Below are 25,969 nucleotides of genomic sequence, written 5' to 3'. Positions count from 1 at the left end.
CAAGTGTGTTTTAGAAAACTTAGAACCTACAAATACATGTGAAGATGAATATTTTTTATAAGCATGTGTATATATATTTATTTAGTAAAATAAGGAGTTTGCTCAATGTTGATTTGTAATGCACACTTTTCACTTAATACATGGTTCTTCTGCATCCCCCCTTTTGTTTTTTTAAACAGGATCTCGCTTTGTTGCCCAGGCTGGGGTGCCATAGTGCAATCTTGGCCCACTGTGACCTTCACCTCCCAGGCTCAAGGGGTCCTCCCACCTCAGCCTCTTGAATAATTGAGACCACAGGCGTGTGACCACACCTGGCTAATTTTTGCCCCCCCCCCTTTTTTTTTTTTTTTTTTTTTTTTTTGGTAGAGACTGAGTTTGGCCATGTTGCTCAGGCTAGTTTTGAACTCCTGGACTCAAGCAATCTGCCTGCCTTGGCCTCCTAAACTACTGGGATTACAGGCATGAGCCACCATGCCCAATCAGCATCATTTTTAATAGCTGGATAACATTCTGTCAATAATGTGCCATGATTTTATTTAACCAGAGCCCTATGGTGCACATTTAGATTATTTTCATTAAAAAGAAAATGATCAAAATATTTATCGAGTATAGCTAAATCTTGACACATACTTATTCCTGTTTCCTTAGCCTAAAGTTGCTAGAAATTTAGTCAAAAGGATAAAGAAAAAATTCAGGAATGTAATTGGTATGGAATGGCATTATTTCTTTGATAGTAGTTCCCATATTATGTACAACTGATTGGTCCTTCTGTCTGAAGACTTTTGATTGTAGAGCAGAGTTTTAAGACAACTCTCAATACTTTGCTTTTTACTATCATTATTTGACAGTGCCAGTGTCTCCTGTATTAAGTGGAAATAATCGGAAAGGTCTCTTACTTCCAGACAAAACGGAAATATTATCTTTAAAACATTTTAAGTTCTTGATGAAGAAAATAACTCATTTAAGTACAAGATGGTTCAAATAGTTTTTTTTCTGTGAGAAATGAAAACTGTCAAGTGATTTATGCAGTGTTTCCAGAGTTCTTCATCTTTACTCAACAAGATGTCATAGTCATTTTTTCCAAAGCAAAGACGATGAATATGCAAACACTCTTTATATTTATGGAATTCGTTTTCTAAAAATTTGAATATATTTATAAATAGGAAAGTGGTAGCTTTCAGATTTTTTTTTCTTTTTTTTTGAGACAGTGTCTCACTCTGTTACCCAGGCTGGAGTGCAATGTAACGATCTCGACTCACTGCAGCCTCCGCCTCCCGGATTCAAGTGATTCTCCTGCCTCAGCCTCCAGAGTAGCTGGGATTACAGGCGTGTGCCACCATGCCCGGCCAGTTTTTCTATTTTTAATAGAGACAGAGTTTCACCATGTTGGCCAAGCTGGTCTTGAACTCCTGACCTCAGGTGATCCACCCGCACGGCCTCCCAAAGTTCTGGGATTACAGGTGTGAGCCACGATGCCCGGCCCAGATTTGAATTATTGAGTAAAAGATCACTGATTTTTTAAAAATGTAAGTCTTGTCTTAATGAAACATACTCTGTAGTCCTTACATTAGAGAATCTAGTTTTTATTTTGTATATTAGCAATCGACAATTAACTTTGTTATCTCTGACTTTGAATTTTTTTTTTATCTTATGAAACCACTGCCTTTTGGCAAGCTTTCTAACTCTCTTTTCAGTGTCATCTGTGTTAGATAGTCTGAGTTTAATATTAGTGATTTTTAGTTCTTCTAATTATCAAAAACAATAGTTGGCATTTCTATTTTGCTTTTTCTTTCATGGAGACTAGGCATTTTAAGACTGTTCATTTATTGTCTCCTATCTTTGAAACTGATCCGTAGAGATTTATAGAACTACAAAATACAATTAGCACCTGAATGTTTGTACTTAAGTATAATGGATAAAGTATAAGTATATGCATAAAGTTAGTTACAAATTTATGCTACAGTTAATAGATGTGTATAATTTCTCTGCTTTGGTAATCAGAATTACCATAGTAGAATTTCATGTTTGTGGGTTTGAGCTGTCAGGAGTCAACTTTCTTATGCATATTTGTGTTTTCTTTTAGACATAAAAGTTACCGTAAATGATTCAACCTCATTTCTTGGTATTTTTTCCCCCTAGATTTTTTAAAAACAGGATTAATATGTAGAAGATTATGCTGCCTCTTCCCTTTTGCTCTTATCTGTTTCTTATAAGCAATATCAAACAGCTGTTACTTACCAGGCAAGTTTCAGGATGTTGTTTGTGCACATATGCATTCACCAACCTGTTCTTTGCACTGCCTAAATTTACTTTTGTTTTCTAGATTTGAGATTATCTTGCAAGTAATATTTTTTCCTTAAGTTTATCCTTTTTTTAATTCTCTATGCATTTTCACTCCACTCTCTTTGTCAACATTACAGCTGTTCACAGTTTTATTCTCTCTACACAGGTCTTTTAGAAAACTGTTTGGCTCTTATTAAATTTTTCTCTCTATCTGATTTCCTATATAACCTTTATACAACTTAAGTTTTTTTGGTCTCTGTGAGGTTTAAAAAATATTTGCTCATAATGTATCAATTTGTCTTGCTTTAAGTAGTTGAAATTAAGAATTGTTAACTTCATTAAGATGAGTGCAAATGATTAATTGTTGAGATCCCGTTTTTCTTAGTATATTCAGTAAGTTTACAGAAGGATTCCTGATGCAGTGTAGTTTTCAGGAAACTTCATGATTTGAGTGCATGTGAATTGAGTAAAGTGAATTTTCTCTTTATAACTGTATTACAAACAGCATTGCAATTTGTGGATTTGACAGATAATCTTAGGTGTAAGTTTTAGTGATGAGTAACTTAGTTTCAAGTAATTCAAGTTAGCAAATTAATTAAAAGCTTAGGATTTAGCTTTTCACATACTGACCACCTGTGATCATAGGTGGTCTAACCATCAGGGAAAAAGTTAACGACAATTGTAGCAGGAAAAACTCAAGGTACAGTAAATATTTGCATTTCTGTGTGCCATTCAAATATGAGAATTTCTTAAGTTTGGTACATATAACAGTCTATAAAGGAAGAGAACGGCTTTTTATGTCTACTTTATAGATTAAGTCAGTGAGGCCTAGGGTGGCTCTTATAAAACTTGTGAGCCAGAATATACTGAATTATCAAAAACTTAACAAGTCAGGATGTTAAACTTCCTTATAACATGGCTGTTTTAAAACCACACAAAAGAAGGAAAAATCCTCAATATTTAAAATAAGTCTCAAAGACGTAATTATTTTTATGCTGCCTCTTTTTAGTGTTGTTTTTCCTCTAGTTGACTATGAGTAAATTTTCTCAGGCACAAGTATTTAGTTAAATATGGATTTATTATTCAGCTAAAATAGCTGATGTAGCTTTAGCAGATGTACAGCAATGTATGTTTTCACTTCTCCATGCTGATCACTACTTTTATCCTGAAAAACATACCAATTTAAAAAAAATTCTTCAGTGGAATTTGAGTTTTGTTTTTTTGTGTTTTTTTTTTGTTTTGTTTTGTTTTGTTTTTTTTGCTAATCTTAGTTGTAGACCAATGGAAGAAGGTAATGAGATGTTGAACTATTTGGGTGGGTGGGGGCAGAGGTGGGACTTTCTGAATGCTTTGTATGGATTATTCAAGACATTGTATTTTTCACCTTATGTGTATTATATTGAACTAGAATGCCTCTCCATTAGTACAGTTAATCCTGTGCATGCAGAATCAGTATGACAGAAGGTGCATGAATATTTTCATCAATGAAACAGCACTTAACTTTCTAGCTTGCACTTTTCCGAGTAGTTCGCATGTATTTCATTCATTTGCTTTTATGATGCTGGCTGAATAATTTTTTATTAACATTTTTATAAAGATGCAGTGATCTATTTTTATAACATTAGATTTCTAATGTCAGTCTGTTGAATGAATGATAACCTTTAAATTTGTGGTTCATGAAAATGAAGCACTATTTAACTGTTGATATTAAATGTTTAGAAACTTATGACATGGGCATTTAGAGTTTGAGTTGTGAATACCAGAACTGAGACTGCACCTTTAAAGTATTTTGAGTATATGCTATTAGTACATTTTTTTATGATTATGTAAAGCTATAACAGTTTACTGCCAACAGCTTGCATTGCCAACTGCTGATTTTTTTTCTTTTAATAATATGCTGCATGTAGATAAAGATGACCTCTCCCCAACTGCTGAGGTTTGGGATGTAGACCAGGGACTAATAAGTAAACTGAAGGAACAGTACAAGAAGGAACGAAAGGGGAAGAAAGGGGTGAAGAGTAAGTGCAGATTCTGACTATTATAATTTTTGTATACCAATAATTAAGAAAAAAATTTCTTCAATTCTGTTTTTTTGTGTAACTTAATTTTTTGTTTCAAAAAGGGGGCAACTAACTTTAAACTTTGTCTGTTGTATAATTGAAATTTGTTTGTATATAATTTAGGATGTGTTATCGATCAAGTAGAAAATCATTTAAAATATATGGGAAGGGTAAAGGAAAGATTTTGAGGATTGTTTTTAAGTTTTAAAAACTTTACCAAATTGTTAGGAATATTGACATTGGAATAAAAAAATAAAAATTTGTTCAGAAGGGAGAAAAGTATAAATTTCTCCATTTTTGATACATAGAGTATAGCTATAAACAACTCATATCCAGGTTACATTTCTTAGTTTGGGAATCCTTACCTACAGTGAGTAGGAAAGCCCTTTCTGTAGTTTCTGCTTTCTGGTCTTAATCCAACCACAAACAACAGCAGCAGCAAGAAGAATCTCTTGGGTAGTATTTTTTGGCTACTGTGGTGAAGGAGACCAGGAGTGGGAGGTTAGTGGTGGCAGTAGGGTTTGTTTAGTCATTGCTGGGTGTCTTGGTGCCTGGATGTATTTTTCACTGTGTTGTATATTAACCAATTTACTTATTAAAATATAAATCCGCTACAGTACCTCTCTTAAAGTAGCAATTCATTTCCATTTGGTGGTGCAAACTTAAAAGTTGCTACATAAAAGTATCTTCAGATCTATGACTGTTAACTAGAGAGACTTGAAACTTATTTTGGGACTCTTTTCAACTGGCCATTGACCCCTCCTAGTCTAACATTTTGACTATATAAAGGAGAAAATAGTGTGAGAAAAAGGCAGAAATGATACAGACATTCTTTTTGTGTTTCTTTGGTGACAAATACATTTAATATATAAAACGGCAGGTGTAATAGAAACATGTGCGAGTTTCTTGCAGTAAAACCTTTTCTGAGTGATTTCATTTACTGTGGAGGCTAATAAGTGAAGTTTTGGGGGTTTCGCCTGTTACACAATTTTCTTTTATAACTTTATGATAGCTTTTGTTATTGCATGTGAATTAAAAGACTATATAGTGAACAGCTTATTGTATTTAAAAACATTTGATACTGGGCTAGGGTTGTGTTTAGTTCTAACATCATTTACCTATAATGCAAGCATTTTGAGTATAAAAGTACGTTTGCATGATTGACTGTTTTAGAATAGACAAAATGACATTAGAATTTTAGGGTTTAATTTTTTGTTTTTTTGTTTTTTTGTTTTTGACGAAGTCTCACTCTGTCGCCCAGGCTGGAGTGCAGCGGCGCAACCTCCGCCTCCTGGGTTCAAGCGATTCTCCAGCCTCAGTCTCCTGAGTAGCTGGGACTACAGGCACATGCCACCATGCCTGGCTAATTTTTTGTATTTTTAGTAGAGACGGGTTTACCACATTAGCCAGGATGGTCTCAATCTCCTGACTTCGTCATGATCTGCCTGCCTTGGCCTCCCAAAGTGCTGGGGTTACAGGCATGAGCCACTGTGCCCGGCCTAGGGTTTAATTTTTTTTTTTTTAAAGAAATAAAGTAGTTCATTTTACTAGTGGATTGCTTATTTTATATATAGTATCAGAAACTGGCTTAATCTGCTAAAGATTTTTTTTTTGGAAATATTAGATAACGTTGCTTCTAATTTAAGATGGAAGTATCCCATTTTCCCCCTCTGATAGACTATGACTAGACCTATATCTTTTTGAGATCTGCAAATAAGATGTAAGTCAAGGTCTTTTTTGGTTGTTGCTTTTAAACTTTTCTTAAAAATATTTTTAATTAAAAAAAGTATGTTTAAGTATGTTTAAGAAATATTAGAAACAGATAAACTAAAGCTGAATTTTTAACCCCTCATACAAATTTTAATTTTCTTAGAACCCGGTTTGGAGTGCAGTAGTGCAAATCATAGCTCACTGTAGCCTTGAACTCTCCTGCCCTCAAGATATCTTCCCACCTCAGCCTCCTGAGTAGCTGGGACTATAGGCACGTGCCACTACACCTGGCTAATATTTTATTTTTTAAATTTTTTTGTAGAGATGGGGTTTCTCTGTATTGCCCAAGCTGGTCTCGAACTCTTGGCCTCAGGCCATTCTTCCACCTCAGCTTTTCAGAGTGTTAAGATTATAGGCATGAGCCACCATGCTCGGCCTTATGTTTTTTTTTAATTGTACCTTAATACACACAATATTACAATTTGCCTACTACCATCATAGAAAACATCATTTTATGTCAGCAAATAATTCCTTTGTATATGTTTGTGATTTTTTTTTTCTTTCCAAACAACAGAGTGGAACCCAGTATGTGAAATGGATGAAAGTGAACAACTTTTATTGAATCAGTACCTGGAGACCCCAAATTCATAACTTAAGGCTTATATGTCTCAATAACATCTTACTATCTAGATGGGTATTCTGTTATTCAGCCCATTCCACTTTAATTTTGATTTCATATCTGTTTTTTCAAAAAAATGAATTTTGCTTATATAATCATCAACACAACACATGCTTGTTATTCAGATAATATAAGAAGTATACAGGAACATAAAGAAAAACTGTAAACATCACCTGGAATCCTACCACTCAGAGACTATTTGGCATATATTCATCCATCTTTTCTTAAAAGTCTATATACACAAAACCTCCTTCTTAATATTTTAACTAGAATATTATTGTTGTAATTTAACTCATTATTTCTTAATGTTTCACAGTCATTTAAAATACAATATTTGTGGATTTAACTTAGCTTCCATTAGTTAAACCTGTAGATTTGTTTCTAATTTTTAAACATTTTTTAAGTATTACTGTCTTTAAGGCTACTAATGTAAGTAGATATAGGGATAAGGTCTCTAGCAAAGTGTCTCAGGAAAGATAATTCAGGAATAAATTATGTTTCTTTTTTATACTTCCTTTATGAAATTTTGTAAATTAAAAAACTTTTGCTCTTGAATACAGAATTCAGTGTGAAAATGTTGGCTCTGAATCCTTGCCATGAAAATAGAGTTTAAGAAAGTAAAAACTTTTTTTTCTGCGCAAACTTCTAATGATCTTAATTCAAATAACTCATCGTGTTAATACTAAGATATAATTTTACATGAAAAGGTAATTCATGAATTTCTTAGCATTTCTGTTATCTAGTCCATGTTGTTATTCTGATGTTCTCCTTATGTAGCTTTGTACAAGATAGAATAATTCATTATCTGTAGCCTTTTGATTTCTTTAAATTTTTTTTTTGCTTATAAATGACACATAATTATAAATATTTATGGGACACAGTGTGACGTTTTAATATATTTAAACATTGAATAATGAAAATCAGAGTAGTTAGCATATTCATCATTTCTTTGTGGTTATAGCACTCATACCCTTTTTTTCTAGCTATCTTGAAATATAGAATACGTTATCATTAGCTATACTCACCCTACTGTGTAATTGAACCAGAACTTATTCTACCTATGTAAATGTAAATTTGTATACATTTACCAACCTTGATTTTTTTCTTTATTCCAGAATTTGTTAATAAGTCACACCTACTGAATTAGTATAAGCTTCTACAGATTTTTCACCGCAGCGTCTTAGAGGGAAGAAAACTATTTGCTGACTTTACCATATGGAATCAGCAGATGTAATCCAGTATTTTTTCTTTTTCTTTTTTTTTTGGAAGGGAAAGAGAAAAATGGCAAGAATGCTGACTTTTTAACTTTGTAAAGACCCATTCAAGATTTGACTTTTAAATGGAAAGGCTTCTGAAATCAAGTGCTAAGTTAAAGTTTCTGTGTCTTCCAGCTTGTTCACTGCATCCCACTCTTCTTTTTTTTTTTTTTTCTTTTTTTTTTTACCTTGCCCCCTGCAAGAGGAAAAGGGGTTAAAAGTGACAGCCTTGCCTTGGAATGTAGACCCACTTTAGTATTTCCTTCTCACTAAGTGAGATATACAATATAATTGAGATGTACTTTATCTTATTAATACTCTTAAGAGTCAATACCATGAAACTAAAGAGGCTTGATGCAGTTATTTTGTTCTCAGGCTTCACAGGGTTAAGCTTTCTTTTCCTTTTAACTTTTTATTTTGACATAATTTCTGTTTAAGAAAATTTTGTGAGAATAGTACAGAGAATTCCATATACTTTTCACCCAGGTTTCACTTTTCGCCCACCAAATGTTAACACTTTACCACACTTGCTTTTCCCTTTCCTTTCTGTAAATATATTCCTTTTTATTTATTTATTTTTTGAAACAGGCTCTCTGCTTCTGCAGATGGAGTGCAGTAGCACATGGTAGCTCACTGCAACCTCAAACTTCTGGGCTCAAGCAGTCTTTCCACTCCCGCCTCCCGAGTAGCTGGGACCACAGGTGTGCACCACTATGCCTGGCTAACTTTTACATTTTTTAATAGACAGGATCTCTGTATGTTGCCCTGGCAGGTCTCAAACTCATGGCTTCAAGTGATCGTCTCACCTCAACCTCCCAAAGCATTAAGATTTCAGGCGTGAGGGTGAGTGCAGTGGTTCATGCCTATAATCCCAGCACTTTGGGAGGCCGAGGCGGGCAGATCACCTGAGGTCAAGAGTTTGAGATCAGCCTGGCCAACATGGTGAAACCTTGTCTCTACAAAAAATACAAAAAAAATTAGCTGGGCATGGTGGCTCACACCTGTAGTCCCAGCTACTTGGGGAGGCTGAGGCAGGAGAATCACTTGAACCCAGGAGACGGAGGCTGCAGTGAGCCAAGATCGCGCCACTGCACTCCAGCCTGGGCGACAGAGGGAGACCATCTCAAAAAAGAAAAAAAGACAAAGATTTCAGACATGAGCCACTATACCTGGCCATGGAATTTTTTTTTTTTTTTTTAAATCAGAAAACTAGTAGACATGTTGCTCTTTAAATATATTAGTATGTATTTAAACAAAGACATTATGGTGTATGACCATAGTACAGTCATGAAAATCAAGAAGTAAACGTTGATGCAATACTAATATCTAAGCTAAAACTCAGTTTTCTTTCACTTTTTAATAATTTCTCTTTTCTGTAATTTGGGAGGAACTTGAAGTGAATTAATCTTTTGTAAAAATGTTGGGCTGGTAGCATTATTCTAACTTTTTAAGGTCTCCATTTGTGCTGTATTTTATATCTTAGTAAAAACATGTAAATCAGTGATTAAAAATCACACAGTGTGAACGAAGCATCTGAAATACGGAGGCTTTAGTTAGAAGCGGCTAAAAATCTTTTAAGATTTTCTTTGATATTTGTTATTCCTTTTCAACATGGACAATTTAAACTGTGGATTATAATAATGTATTTTCCTTTGATAGGAGCCGTTATTCTTATAGCCTGTTGTTACTTTTAAGCTATATTATACCTATAAAATTTAAACTTACCAATAAAAGATTTTTTCATTTCCTTTCTTGAAAAGATGTATAGGCTTTCCCCATTTTTAAAAATTCACAATTTGGGAATATGTGTTTGCATTCCTGGTTCTTAGTGAGTGGATTTATCTTAATTTTCCTAATTATTCTCATTTATCCTAACTTTTCTGTCTCTTCTATGTATAGAATATGATTTTTTGCCATTTCCCTTCTTTCCTTTACTGGCATTGCAGAATTGCTATGCACCTTCTGGCCTGATTATCAATACATTTGAAAAGGGGGAAGTCTTGTAACTTTTTCAGCATTTCTTAAAAATCATAAGTGAGCTCCCCCGAGTCATTTTCTAATTTTTATTTTTAAAGTTTTGTATTAATATTTGTCATTTGCTATTCCAGATCCAAGAAAACATGTTGTCAACAGGAAATCCAGTTTTTTAAAGTGTGACTTGAAGCCAGATATCCAAAATTAGGCATTTGAATACATTTAAGAAGAAATTATTCTTAAGTAGGCTTTTAAAAACACCTTTGCTCACACTACAAATTATCTGTGATGAGTAAGCTACTTCCGTTTAGCACATAGTACTAATTCGAAGAGCTCACAGAATAGTTATATTCTCTCTCCTCCCTCAAAGACAAAAACAAAATTGTTTCATAGAAAAGAGATGTTATTTTCAACTAGGCATGTGGTTTTATGTTTCTGACTTTAATTTCACCCTTTTTTTTTTTTTTTTGAGACGGAGTCTCACTCTGTCGCCCAGGCTGGAGTGCAGTGGCCGGATCTCGGTTCACTGCAAGCTCCGCCTCCTGGGTTCACGCCATTCTCCTGCCTCAGCCTCCCGAGTAGCTGGGACTACAGGCGCCGGACACCTCGCGCGGCTAGTTTTTTTGTATTTTTTAGTAGAGACGGGGTTTCACAGTGTTAGCCAGAATGGTCTCGATCTCCTGACCTCGTGATCCGCCCGTCTCGGCCTCCCAAAGTGCTGGGATTACAGGCTTGAGCCACCGCTCCCGGCCGATTTCACTCTTTAAAAACAAACTCTTCATGTCCTTTAACTCGGGATTTTTTTCTTTCAAGAAAATAACTTAGGTATTTTGCCTAGGATCAGAATGTATCAGATTGATACTCTTTAATTAGTGCACTTTTTAAAACTGAAGAGTCACTTTGCAGCTGAAGTTATTTTTTCTTATTATTGTGATCTCGTATTTATTTAAGACAACAGTTGTGTGAAAGCTTTAATTATAGAAAATAGAACAGATCTAGCAAACATGACTTAACTAAATAAGCTTATCTTTTCCAGATTGTTTGCCTCCTAACAGTTTTGCTTCAGAATATAAAAGTTGATCAACAAAGGGAGGGCTTATTTGAGAAAGGGAAAATGTTAGATTTATTCAAAAGTACTATTTTACTTACAGTGATAGAGAGCATAGGAAGATAAATTTCATGGCATGAGCGTGTACATGTTAGAGTGGAATTTGAAAACGTAACAGTAGTCTATAGTTTGGCTTACATGTGGCATAATTAGTATATTTTTCGTTGTTTCAGTCCGTTTAGAGGATTATGCATTTATATAGGACTTTGTATTTGTTAAGAAATAGGTGCGTTGTTTTCACAGTAGTAGAGAAGTTTTTCTAGCTGGGCACCATGGCTCATGCCTGCAATCCTAGCACTTTGGGATGCTTAGGAGAGAGGATTGCTTTACCCCAGGAGCCAATACCAGGCTAGGCAGCATGGTGAGACCATCTCTACAAAAATAAAAAATACAAAAATTAGCTGAGTGTGGTAGTACATGACTGTGGTCCCAGCTACTCTGGAGCCCGAGGTAGGAGGATTGCCTCAGTCTAAGAGTTCACGACCAGCCTCGACAACATGGTAAGACCCTGTCTCTATAAAAAAATTTTTTTAAATTAGCCAAGCTTGGTGGTACGTGCCTGTGGTCCCAGCTACTGGGCAGGCTGAGGTGGAAGGATCGCTTGAGTCCGGGAGGTCAAGAGCCAAGGAGATCAAGGCTGTAGAGAGCCATGTTTGTGTCACTGCATTCTAGCCTGGGTGACAGGGCAAGATCTTGTCTCAAAAATAATAATAAAAATTTTAAAATAAAAGTTTTTCTTGCTGTAAGAATTAGAAAAAGTATTTGTACTTCTATAAATTTCAGTTTTTGTTTAATTAGTGCTTAATGGGCCTTCAAATATGCCTTTAAATATTGATATTAATATTGTCTAGTATCCTGTTATACCCCTACAGTTTTCTCATTGCTGATAAGACTTCACATTTTTTATTTGAAATTGTTTTGTTGCGTTTATTATATTTAGAATATTGGATAGGTTTAGAAAGAAAATGAAGACATTAAATTTGCAGTTGAAAGATGCTCTACACAATAGAGTAAAGACTAAATTGTGAAATCTGCTGTCATCTTTTGGCAGCGTTTGAGAAACTAGGATGAGAGCAGGGAAGTTTCATCATTTCCTCAACTTGGCACTGTGTCACACTGAAACTATCTGGCTATAGTATGTAAATAATATTATATAATTTGGGATCCTCAGTTTGAACAGTAGCTTCCATAATATCTCCTAATTTCTTTCCCTTCTGTATCTCCCAGTTCATGTGTACAGGAAGATTTTGACTTTACATAATCTGTAACAAAACTTTGTCAAGCCTTTATTATGTTTCACATTAACTATCATATAATGAAATTATTTACAAGGTAGTATTTAATAAAGTCATTTTATGTTACACACAAATAAGAGAACATTGAAAGATCAAAAGCTTCACAGAAGAGATGAAACTGGTATGGAGGAATGGGGTGAATTTAGATAGGCTGAGGTGCATGTTAGAAGATTAGAAAGTGTGTGTGTGTGTGTGTATGTGTGTGTGTGTGTGTGTAGAAAGCATTCTCACCTTTCTGAGAATGGGTGAGGACAAATATGACAAAATACGGCAGAAGTAAACTCAGTGAACACTGAAACTACATATGGAAACTGCTTTGACTGGAGAATGGAGGGAGTTTGTATTGTGGATCATTAAAAGATAAGATGGGGTAGAAAAAATAGGATCAGATCATAAAGCACATGAAAGGTTAAGTACATGATTTTAGTTAACTTTGATCCAGAGTGTTGAAGTGCTACTTGTGGTTTCTCGGTGAGGGGAGATATAATAAATGTGATAATTTTGGAAAATTAGTTGTAGTATATTAATGTGATTGAAGGTAAATGGAGCTCAGATATAGAAGAACCGATTAGGAGTCTGTTGTAGTAATTCATAAGGTTGAAAGCCTTGATTAAAGTCAATAGAAAGATGAACTTGGAGAACACTTTAAAGGAAGATTCTTTTTTAAAAAAAGCCCCCACCCTTTTATAATTTTACAAGTTGAAGAATTAAGATGTGGTTGCAGAATTTTAAGAAGCGAAATTAAACGGTGGTGGTAGTCATACAAGTGGGAAAGTTACAAATGGGAGCTATTTTTGAGAAAGAATAATGTTTATGTTCTTTTACATTGAATTTAACTGGTGGTTGGATATCCAGTAGACAGTTTTTTGTTTATTGGAGAATTTGTTTACAGTCATTTCTCTGTGGGGGAAAATCCTCAGGTAACACTGAGTTTCTTCATTATTATTAGTTAGGAAATTCAGACTACATAACATATTACCTAATCCAGAAGTAGAGTTGTTTAAGCATTTCTAAGAAATTAGGAATTACTGTAAAATAGGACCAATAAATGTTTAAAAGTCCACCTATTTCCACTAAATTTTACCATCTAATTGTCTGGTATTTTGTTAAGGATACATAGATGGGTAATAGTTCTTAGAGTTACTTACACTCAAATAGCCACAGTGAACTTAACATCCATTAATGATGACGTTAGTAAATATAAGGTCATAATGTTTGGCCTTGGACTTACCTATTTTATTTTTTTAAACTTATGTAGATTATAAAGCATTGTCTTTTCAAAGTATTTTTTTCTGACATTCTTAAAACTTAAGTTTTCTGTCAAAATATATGGTTCAAAATAAATCTGCTATTTCTAAAGTTCAGAGTTAAAGACTATTCTACAATACTACAGAAGCTTTTGAGTTTTATATGTTTTGGCCTGAATTATCCAGGCAACAGCCAAAATTCTTCCCTTACATTTATGGCTTATGACAGTGCTGACTTTCATATCATTATGAGAAACTCAGAGATCTATCTCATGGATAAATCAGGTTTTTCAGATTTGGGAAAAATGAGAAAAACATTTTGGAAGAAATTGGGGTTGATTTGTTAATGACAAATTTGTACTAACATGGCAGGAAAATATCCATGGAAACACCAGGTAAAGTTAATCGTTTGTTGCACCCTCATAAAAATTATTTGTAGTTACTCCTTTGTTAACTTTTTTAAACAGTGAATTATGTTGAAAAGCCCTTGTTTTATTCTTTATACTGGTAAATGTTAACCTTATACACCAAAATTTTCCTTTGTTTTAATGATACCTTCTGTGTCTGTGAGTTTACAGAACTTTAAAGAACTCTCTCTAAAGTATTCTATGGAGATATATATATATCTTTAGAGAGAGATATATATGTAATACATATATGTATCTTTATATATATATCTCTCTCCACAGAAATAATAAATATTTAAACTCAATGTTTTGGGGGATGGTATGGAAAATGGAAGACATCTTTAATTTTCTGATATTTTAATAACTGAGACTTCTTAATAGTCTGTTTTGTTAATGAACTGGTTTTAGACGCTGCTGGCAAGTCAAGCGGTAGCCATTAAATGAACCTCTACTGCTGACATTAATTTACAGGGGCCAACAGGACAAAACTCTACGACATGATAGCTGATCTGGGAGATGATGAGCTGCCCCACATCCCTTCAGGAATCATTAATCAGTCTAGGTCAGCCTCTACTAGAATGACTGATCATGAAGGTGCAAGAGCAGAGGAAGGTACAGAATTTAGCTACCGTGTTTATTTACATTTCAGAAGACCTTAAATCCAAATCACATCTTAATATTGCAACTAGGCTACTGTTTAAAATGTTGATGATCATTTTATATGATCTTTAGAGAAGGTGTTGGGCAAGCTCTTGATGTAATTAATTTAGGGATTTTGACATTTCTGGCTTCTATTTCTTCATATTTTGTTTTCGTTTTTAATGTGAGGAGGAGTTGTTTCCATCATAGGTGAATTCAGAATCTTTTCTTTAATTTTAACTACAGATCCAGTAATGGGAAAATAGTAATTTACAAAAACAAACTTAAAATAATACATATGGAAAAAGCTGCTCATTTTGTCTTATTGCTTAAATTTAGCAGTTAATAATAATTACCACTTACTAGAAGACAGCTGTGGTGCCGGGCATTGTGCTTGGAACCTTTTTTTTTTTTCTTTCTTTCTTTTTTTTTTTCCGTGAGACTGAGTCTCACTCTGTTGCCCAGGCTAGAGTGCAGCTCACTGCAACTTTCGCCTCCTGGGGTCAAGCGAGTCTCCTGCCTCAGCCTCCCAAGTAGCTGGGACTACAGGTGCATGCCACCATGCCTGGCCAATTTTTTGTATTTTTAGTAGAGACAGAATATTACCATGTTGGCCAGGCTGGTCTCAAACTCCTGACCTCAAGTGATCCGCCTACCTTGGCTCCCAAAGTGCTAGGATTGCAGGTGTTAGCCACAGTGCCCAACCTGTTACTTTAAATATATATTACTTTAAAAAATATATGTAACTGTTGCCTCAACTAATCCTTTAAGAATAAGGCAGTATCATTATTCTTTAACTTGGTAGCAAGTATATGCTACCTAGTAATGAATTTTATAAAATTTGCCTAAACTAGAAATGTGTAGGAAATGAAAGTACTACTTAAACATTTTTTCCAAAATTGATTTTGGCCAAAGATATATAGGTATACTTCAATCATTTATAACTCTAAGTCTAGATGTTTATAAGTATTGAATCTGAGTTTTTAACCAAAGATTATTGTGACATATGAGATACAGTAATTTGGCATATATATTAAATTTCATTGATGTTATTGCCTTTGCTGTGTAAAGAGGATTTGTTTGATGTCCCAGTCAAAAAATTTTAAATGCATCTTGTTCCCTTTTAAGATTTGCCTAGTGGCACAGTTTCCTTACAGTTAAATTTTGCATTTTTTTCCCTCTCATAATTTACCATTTACTTCACTCACCTTAAAAAAAAAAATCACTAAAATAACAGTCATTCAAAGCAAAATGAATGAAAAATAAAATAGCATCTGTTAATTTTTTCAGATCTCATTTCCACTATTGAGATATATTCCTGTTTTACTTTAGAATGAAAAATAAAATAGTGTCTGTTAATTTTTTCAGATCTCATTTCCATTATTGAGATATATTCCTGTTTTACTTTAGAAGTATTTTCTAAACTACACATAGCAACTCCATTTTTTTTTTTTTTTTTTAATGCATTTAGTGATGATTTTGCTTCATTTTTGGTCTGTTTTGCCAAATATGCATAGCACAACTTGCTAAAATTTTTGTAATTAATGTACATTTAAACTGCAAGTTTTGCAGTTTAAGGCAAACCCATGTTAGCAGTGTGAACCCTTTTAAATGTTTCAAACCAGTGACTTATGGTAAAAGCCAGTCAAGGCACACTCTACACAAAAACCAGCTTAGAGCTCTCTATGTGTGTTTGTTTATGTGTTATGTGTGTGTTTTAAAGAAAGAATATAGGTCAGTGATCTGTTTCTTGATGCTGGGAGGAGGGCGAGGGGAGAGATTTGATAAGTGTGAACTTCATTACAGTTTTTGAAGTGTCGATCTTACTAGAATTTGTTATTTAAAGAGATGTGAGTTTGACTTCAAGCTAAGAAGGCAGCTTTGGAGTACATAATCTCCTTATTTTCAGTGGCACTGTCCAACTTACTTCTTTACTTTTGAAGTCCATGTCCTACCTCATTTTGTAAAGAACAATGTCTGTTTTCTAGGAGTGGTACTTCAACATTACTGTCTTCTAGACTGTTGTTACTAAAGACTTGAGACATACCACGTTGCCCCTGGTATAAATGGAATCTGTTACCTGGACTAAGTTCTTGGGAAAAAGAGTTCAGTATGCGAGCTACAGGTTTCCTTCATGATAAGTGTCCATCGAAAGGAAGATTAGTTATAAAAATCTGAAAAAAACCTTGTATTTTATAGACCCATTATACTAGTATTGTTATATAACTTGATGAAATCCTTCTTAGGCCTCCTAATAAAATGTCTTATAATTTCCATCATTAAATTAAAAACTAGGCCAGGCATAGTAGCTCATGCCTGTAATTCCAGCACTTTGGGAGCCCAAGGCAGGAGGATCACTTGAGCCCAGGAATTCAAGACCAGCCTGGGCAACATAGCAAAACCCTGTCTCTATTAGAAAAAAAAAAAAAAAAGATACCAAAACTAATTTTTTAGGCTGGTTAAAATAATTACATTTTTCTTTGAATTACTAATGACATTTTTATACTACATAGGTAATTATATTACCATTAATAAAATGAATTTTTAGGATAGAAATTAATTCCATCTGCAGGGAAATAAGGGTAAACAAATGAGTAGCTGCTGGGATTACCATATGCCACAGTGATGGGTAATATGGAAAGCAGAGATAATAGTGTAAAAGAAGTTTTACACATATATATGTAAATAAATACTGAGTAAGCAGAATAGCTTGCAATATCTACATAAATATGTCATGAAATATATGTGTGTATATAGAGAAAAGGATAGAAATGTGGTCATATGATTAATTAGAAATGAGTATAATACTAATTTTTTGTTAAGTACAATTAATCCAAAACGCGAGTGTGATAATTACCAGACACTTACCTTCACATGCTCCTAAATTGGTCAGTGACTGATCAGAGATAGTCCTGCAAAATAATTTGTTACGTTAAAGTTATTTTACTGGGCTTTTAAGATTTGTGTCAGTGAATGTTTGTATAATTGTGAGTGGAAAGAACTGTGGCATTTTAGAAACAAATTATGAGCTTAAAGTAAAAATATTTCTTTGTCTAGAGAAAAATGCTTTGAGTAAATGTTATCTAATGACTTTTATGTACTTATCCTTAAACATAAGTTTAAATTATTGATTTTATAGTTTATAGCTGCTTCTGGTATTGCCAAAAACTGCATGCTAATAATTTGTAGGAAAAGATCAATGCTACAGATTATTCAGATTCATAAGTGTCATAATTGAAAGATTAACTAAATACTAGTTAGGATCTCTATGTATATATTTTCTGTCAGGTGCTTTCAGATTCATTTTAGATCAAGTAACTGAATCAGAGCTGCATTTTAGAACCCTATTTGAGTCAGATTATATAGCTTACTTTGATAGATAAAATAATAAAATAAGATGTTTTAAATAAAGATGAATTTTATTTTGCCATAGTATACATATATGAATTATATCTTCTCAGAATTATTTCCAGTAGTATTAGTGATGACTGTCAAGTTTCATTACAGCTCTTGTGTTTCCTGTAGCATATTTATATCATTTTTCATGGGAATTTTTTAAAAATTGACAAACAGCTTAATTTTTTTGTATAATGTTTCCCTTTTAAATTTGCTCATGAATTTTAAGTGTGTTTTAATATATTGAGTTTTATATTATAATGATTTGAGTATTTCTCCCTTGTTACCTTAATGTTAAATTTTTGCTTTCAAAGCATGTTTGAAATGATATTGAAGGTTGTTGCTTAAACTATGACTGTTAAAATATTTAGATAATAGTTATTCAATTATGGCAGAGTTTAATTGGTTAATAGTATGTATAGAAAGGAAAACACATTTTAAATAATTTGAACTGCTAATATTAACATGAAAAGCTGTAATAATGCACATGATATAGTCAAGAAATCTAAGTGAAGCTCAACCTGAGTTTAGTTTGAAATTGAAATGGCATATCTGATCAGAAATTAAAACTCTGTGGTCAAGATTAGTTGCTTCATTTTAGAATGTCATGGTAACTAGAATGGGACATTAAAATAAAAATCATGGTCAAAGCTTTAAAGCCGGAAGACAGGCTGGGCGCGGTGGCTCATGCCTGTAATCCCAGCACTTTGGGAGACTGAGGTGGGTGGATCGCTTGAAGTCAAGAGTTCAAGACCAGCCTGGCCAACAAGGTGAAAGCCCATCTCTACTAAAAACAAAAAAATTAGCCGGGCGTGATGGCTGGCACCTGTAATCCCAGCTACTTGGGAGGCTAAGACAGGAGAATTGCTTGAACCCAGCCAGGTGGAGGTTGCAGTGAGCCAAGATCGCACCACTGTACTCCAGCCTGGGCGACAGAGCAAGACTCTGTAAATAAATAAATAAATTAATTAATTAAATAAAGCTGGAAGATGTTCTGAAGTCCACATGGATTAACCTCTTTATAGAAAGGAAACTGACGTTGTTGGTGGAAGAACTTTTTCCTAGACCATTGCTGTTACTGAAGGAATCTGAACAATTAAAGCTTCATTCTAGTGAACTGATATAGTATATAGCTGACTGTAAACCATTTACATTTCAGTGTTTGTACTAGTTTTTATCAGGGACTAGAATGCTTAGTACTTCTTTAGAAAGCAAAAGGACTTAGCAACAACCTATTAACATTTAAAAAATACTGTATGACTACTTTGAGGTCCTTGAGGTCCATGATAGAGGTTTCCCCCCATGAATAGCAAAAATCTGATATTTAACTCCATTGTTTAATCAAAATTTGTCCTGTTTCTTATTTAACATGTAAACTATAGTTATAATTGTACTGAAGTGATAAGAGATTTAGACAAAGCTTTTGTGCCCCAGCTTCCACCCCAGAATAATATATCTAGTGCACATTTTAGTTGTGGACAGTTACTACACCACAGTTCCAACACATTTGTTTAACACTGCTTAGTAACAGGATTTTTTGAGTAGAAGTGGGAAAATAAAAATTAATTATATTACTGAATATTGTAACTGTTAAGTGCTTAAAATTTCCCCACAATATTGTCTTGTACTGTATGATTTTTCAGCATTTAAGAAGCGGTTTTGTTCTTTATAGCTGAACCAATAACGTTTCCATCTGGAGGAGGCAAGTCATTTATTATGGGTTCTGATGATGTTTTGTTAAGTGTACTGGGCCTTGGAGACCTTGCAGACTTGACGGTAACAAATGATGCAGACTATAGTTATGATGTAAGTGCAGTTTTATTTTTAATTTTTTAATGATTTAATAGAAGGCTCCTTATTTTTTGGAATCACTTATAAAACAGAATTAATGTCAAGGTGCATGGAAAAGATAAGTTTGTGTCAATGTGTTGATTTGAAGTGACATGTAGTTTTTCTTTTATAACTACTTTCTTTGTGGTATTTAAATTTTGTTTTAGGTATTTTGGTGGATTAACTAGAAGTTTGAGATGATTAATATATTGGTCAATAAATACATCTTGAGTAGTCAACTCTCAATTATCTCAAATTAAGCCATATTTTGGTGTTAACAAGAAAAAAAATAACCTGAATCACTTATTTGCCTTCAGAATACTTCTTAAAAAGCATGTTTTATTTTTGAACTTTTATTTTCTTAAGGAAATATTTTAAAGTTTCTAAACATTTTAAAGTTAGCTTGCATCATTTCCTGAATACTTGACTCCATTAGAGGGATGGGGAGTGGATGGAAGGGATAGGGAGTCCAGTGTTAGAGGTGAAACTTGTCTTGGATTTAATTTTTCTAGATATTAATATTTCAATTGAGAGTTAACTATACCTGTCAGATCTTTATGTTAATTGCAGTTTTTCAGCAATTTTTTTTCTTTTTATAATGAATTTTTTTTTCTACATTTTATACTTAACATTAGCATGCTTTTTAGAGACAGCCTTTGGTAGGCTGGATTATTCTCATTAATATATTTTTTAAAATACATAAGCAACTAAATTCCAGTAAACTTTTGACTGCTTTAGAAGTAGTTTCACAGCCTATCTTTACAGATGGAGAAATGTGAAGGTAAAAAGATAAATCTCTGTCAATACCAAGAATTATGAAAATGGGATAAAAATATTCTTAAAGGGTCTTTAGTTCAGACTTTAAGTACCTTAACTTGCTGCCTTTAAAAATTTCACGTTAATACATTTCCTAAATGACTTTACTGTTAATACTGTACCGTTGGATATTTGTAATATGTAATTGTTTTTCATGTAAAGTATTGCAGCAATGGTAGCAATGATGATTTTGTTCTCATCTGACATTTAATAGGAGCTTTGGGTTTAGCTTGATAGGTATAAACAGACTAAAGAACTCTGCATTTGATCTAGGCGCTATTTGTAAGGCAAATGAAATTATTCTGAGTTATTATTAAATGATAAAGATTTTTTAGGAAGTTTTAAAGGTACATTAAATTTCCACTGGACATTTTAGCCAAACAGTTTTAAATATATGTGTTAAACACACCAAAAAGAAACGAATAAACACTCCACATGCCTTCCAGTTTACTACTTTCACCACTAAATATTGTGCTCTTTCCTTTTAGTTGCCTGCTAATAAAGATGCCTTTCGAAAGACATGGAATCCCAAGTATACACTACGTAGCCATTTTGATGGAGTACGGGCATTAGCTTTTCATCCTGTAGAACCTGTGCTGGTTACTGCTTCTGAGGACCATACCCTGAAACTCTGGAACCTGCAAAAAACAGTTCCTGCCAAAAAGCAAGTATTTTAATGTTAGCCTGGTGTATTTCTTCTAATTTTGCTAATATAAGTAATTATTCCTCATTATTTTTGCATATCTTCATTGCACACATTTGATCTAATGACTATTTAATATCAACCAGTGATTTATAGTTACTTAATTGCCTTCTCTTCCCCTACCCTTTTCCCCCCTCTTTTAGGAGTGCCTCTTTAGATGTAGAGCCTATCTACACATTTAGGGCCCACATGTAAGTTTTACTGAATTGGTATTTAATTAACAATCATACTTATTATTAAATATTATTTATCGGTCCTCAAACCTTGTAATATTCTCAATGTTTTATATTAGAAAAGATGTATTACTTGAATAATAGCTATTTAATAATTGTATTGGTGAAAATATGAATATAATAGTACCATTCAGGCTAGATGCAGTAGTTCACGCCTGTAATCCCAGGACTTTGGGAGGCTGAAGTGGGCAGATCACTTGAGGTCAGGAGTTCAAGACCAGCCTGGCCAACATGGTGAAACCCCGTCTCTACCACAAAATACAAAAATTAGCTGGGCGTGGTGGCATGCGCCTGTAGTCTCAGCTACTCGGGAAGCTGAGGCAGGAGAATCGCTTGAACCTGAGAGGCGGAGGTTTTAGTGAGCCGAGGTCACCACTGCTCTCCAGTCTAGGCTGGCAACAGAGTGAGACCCCGTCTCCAAAAAAAAAAAAAAAAAAAGTACCATTCATATGTAGATGTTCTGTTAAAACAGTTTTTCGATATTACATAAATTCAGAGGTTGGGGGAATGGAGACTTGAGTTTCTTCTTAGAATTTATCAGTAATTTTTTTTCCCTCTCTTCCTACAATAGTGGCCCTGTTCTGTCATTAGCTATTAGTTCTAATGGAGAACAGTGTTTCAGCGGTGGTATTGATGCAACCATCCAGTGGTGGAATATGCCGAGTCCCACTGTGGATCCATATGATACGTATGGTAAGTAAAAGGATCAAAATGTATTTTTTTTTAACTGAATGGAGCTGACAAAAGTAAATACCTCAAATAGGATTACAAGGTTATTTAAACCTATGTTAGTCACCTCATTTTGTTCTTCCATTTGCTAATAAATTGCTTTATTAAAGAGAAAAATTAGAAAATGTCATGCCATGGGTATTTAAGCCTATGAATTGATACTTTCTCTGTTGTTAAAAAAAAGTATATTAATTAAAGTGTTAATTTAGGTAGTAGGTACAAAAAGAAGAAGGGAACATAATGTAAGTAACAAAATTTTGAACTTAAGAAATGTTTATATATTTTAAAAATATTAGTAAAAGACAGTGGAACCAACAGCAAGGGTGTAAATCATTAAAACTTTTTGGAGCCAAAAAATTTTTTTGTTATTCTTAGCTCTTATATACAAAAACATTTTTAATTTCAAAATGGAAAGAAAAAGAAAAGAAACCTCCTTTGACTTACAAATGGAGCTTTTAGAAATCTGTTCTACAGAAACACCTACCTGTACCTGTGTTCAAATATATTTGTAAGGGCATTATCAATAATTATATTAAAACAAAATGTTTATGAACTCTTTGTTCTTTTTATTTAACACCACTTTGTGCCTACATTAGCTAGGCATTGTGGTAAGCACTATGTCAAGAAATAAGATTGTCTAATGGAAAGTAGAGACATAAATAAGCAAAGGGATGGGATATATGGTTACAAATTGTGATAAATGATAAGAAGATAGAGTACTGTGAGAGGGAGTAACAGGCAGAACCTTCTCTAGAAGAGTTAGTCAAGAAAGGTCTTTCTAAAATAGTGAGATTCAAGCCAAAATCTGAAGGATAAAAGGAAACTTTCAGTAGAGTTTTAAGCCAGAAAGTTATCTGATAAATGTAAGGTTTTAAAAAGGTGACTGCGTCTGTTGTGAGAAGAGTAAATTGGGGGTGAGAAGAGTGGAAAGAGAAATACCAGTTAGGAGGCTGCTGTCATGTAGTAGTCTAGTAAACTAGGTGACAGACGACATTGCCAAGGTTAGAGTGGTGGTAGCAGAGCAGTTAGAAGTGGTTTTAAGATAAACTGAGGGAGTATGGTAGAATAGACAGGATTTATTGATAAATTATGTTGAGTAGATAAAGTGATGGGTGAGTGATGCTTAATTTAATCAAATTAAAGTATGTGTTTAACTGCTTTATTGAGATGTAATTTAACATATCACAAAATTCTCCCTTTTAAAGTATACAGTTCAGACTGGACACAGTGGCCCACTCCTGTAATCCCACCGCTTTGGGAGACCGAGGTGGGAGGATCACTTGAGGTCAGGAGTTCAAGACCAGCCTGGGCAACACCGTGAGACCTCACGTCTACCAAAAATTTAAAGATTAGCCAGATGTGGTGACACGTGCCTATAGTCCCAGACACTTGGGAGGCTGAGCTGGGAGCGTCACTTGAGTGTGGGAAGTCAGGGCTGTAGTGAGCTATGATGGTGCCGGTATACCCCAGCCTGGGCAAGAGAGTGAAACCCTATCTCTCGCTTTTTTTTGGAAACAGGGTCTCACTCTGTCTCCTAGGCTGGAGGGCAGTGGCGTGATCTTGGCTTACTGCAACCTCCGCCTCCCAGGCCCAAGCCATTCTCCTGAGGAGCTGGGACCACAGGTGTGAGCTACCACACTCCACTAATTTTTGTATTTTTTGTAGAAATGGTGGCTGTGTTGCCCGGGGTGGTCTTAAAACTCCTGAGCTCAAGTGATCCGCCTGCCTCAGCCTCCCAAAGTGTTGGGATGATGGGCATGAGCCACGATGCACAGCCACAAGACCCCATCTCTAAAACAAAATTAAAAATAAAGTCTACAGTTCAGTAGTTTTTACTATGTTCACAAAGTTGTACAGCCATCATCACTAATTTCAGAACATTTTCATTACCAGTCCTGAGTGTTTGATGTGAGTAACTGAGCATGTGATGGGAGCATTTATTGAAATAGGGGCAGAACTGGTGTAAGGAGATTTAAGATGGTGAGTTCAGATTTTAGGCATGTTAAAGGATGACAGTATCAAGTAGGTAATATACAACTAAGGAGCCCAAAGAGATCTCAATTGAAGTTAAAAACATGGACAGTCTTCTCTATACAGACGATACATTAAGCTATAAGAATGGGCAATACAGGGAGAGGGTATTGTTTAACGTAAGAAGAGAAGACAACCTGGGACTGAAGTCCTCGTAACTCCTCGTAACTCGGACACTGGGAGGGTGGCTAGAGCAAGAGAGCCAACAAAGGAAACTGAGGAGGTATGACCCAAAAGACAGAAGGAAGTGCAGGAGAGTGTGTGAAATCATGGAAGCACACTAAAGAAGGAACCCATTTTGAGAAGAAAGAAGCAGTCTGTATTTTCAAATGTTACTGAGAGTTCTAATAATATGATATAAAGTTTCCCTTTTGTAAGTGACCAGCAGGTCACCCACATCTTGGCCAGGTAGAGTTTGGATGCTGGAGCTAAGACTGAAGGATGAAGGGACCTCTGGATAATCTTTCATGTCAGACTATATGGATGAAAAACAATATAATGGGAACAACAACAAAATGTTTTGTATCATCAAAGTATTAAATTTGATAGTATAGGGATCATCATTAGCAAGGATTGTTTTGGTGTGGTAATGGTATCAGAAACCAAACTGGAGTGATTTGAAGAGTAAACAGGAAGTGAAAAGCATATTTCTACTGCTGGGTAGAAGGGGTGGTAGGGTAGGATTAATGAAGATTTTTTGTTGACAAGATTCTGGAACAAGTTTTTTTTCACTGTGGTAATGATCCCAGGGAGGATAATTTGTGTAGTAGAGAAGCAGTAAACATTACAGCAAGTTACTGACATCTGGTACTAGCCCTTGATAGGATGGAGGACAGATTCCTTGCTTGTATCTGGAAGCTAGGAGAAGATACCTTTAGACACTAATCATTTATATATTAGGCAGCAAGAAGATGGGGGATAAGAAACATACAGCATTATTTGAATGCTGTATTTTCTCAGTGAAGTATGAGGCATAGTCATGTGGAAGAGAGGTTGGGAGCTGTGAGAATTGTGGAGATGATAGGAAGCATTCAAGCAAAGTGGGAGGAGTTTACTAGAAAAACAGGATTGTCAGACAGATTATGCTCATTGTTATCAGCTGTCAAATGTCTGTCAGTTAAGGAACAGATAAATAAAATATGGTATATCCATACAGCAGAGTATTATTTGGCACTAAAAAATAAATGAAGTACTGATACATGCTGCAACATGGATAAACCTTGAAAACATGTTCAATGACCAGGAGGTCAAGGTTGCAGTGAACTGTGACCGTGCTGCTGTACTCCAGCCTGGGTGACAGAGCAAGACCCTATTTCAAAAAGAAAAAAAGAAAACAGACTCAGTGAAAGAACCCAGTCACAAAAGACCACATATTGTATGATTCCATTTATAGAAATTGTTCATAATAGGACACATCTGTAGAGACAGAGCATTAGTTGTTGCCTAGACTTGTGGAAAGGTGGGGAGGAGGAATTGGGGGAAGTGACTAATGAGTGATGAAAGTGTCCTAAAATTGATTATCATGATGGTTGTATAACTCTGTGAACAACATACCAAAAATCATTGAATTATA

At 34.5% G+C, this 25,969-nt stretch overlaps 1 protein-coding gene across 5 annotated transcripts in view; it reads left to right on the top strand.

Moving 5' to 3' along the window:
• Nucleotides 1-25,969, top strand: part of STRN3 (striatin 3) — a 136,089-nt gene that overhangs the window by 96,353 nt on the left and 13,767 nt on the right. For 2 of the 5 annotated variants that reach the window (XM_073010881.1, XM_073010885.1), the window contains exons 8-13: nt 4,191-4,301; nt 14,491-14,631; nt 19,727-19,860; nt 21,189-21,364; nt 21,547-21,594; nt 22,208-22,329. In XM_073010881.1, coding sequence (XP_072866982.1) covers nt 4,191-4,301; nt 14,491-14,631; nt 19,727-19,860; nt 21,189-21,364; nt 21,547-21,594; nt 22,208-22,329 — 732 coding nt within the window. The remainder of the gene's footprint in view (nt 1-4,190; nt 4,302-14,490; nt 14,632-19,726; nt 19,861-21,188; nt 21,365-21,546; nt 21,595-22,207; nt 22,330-25,969) is intronic. The other 3 variants (XM_073010882.1, XM_073010883.1, XM_073010884.1) reach the window with 3 other exon arrangements.

Source organism: Chlorocebus sabaeus, chromosome 24 (genome assembly GCF_047675955.1).
Source record: "Chlorocebus sabaeus isolate Y175 chromosome 24, mChlSab1.0.hap1, whole genome shotgun sequence".
In the NCBI taxonomy this organism is placed as follows: Eukaryota; Metazoa; Chordata; class Mammalia; order Primates; family Cercopithecidae; genus Chlorocebus; species Chlorocebus sabaeus.
This window is presented reverse-complemented; position numbering and strand designations above follow the sequence as displayed.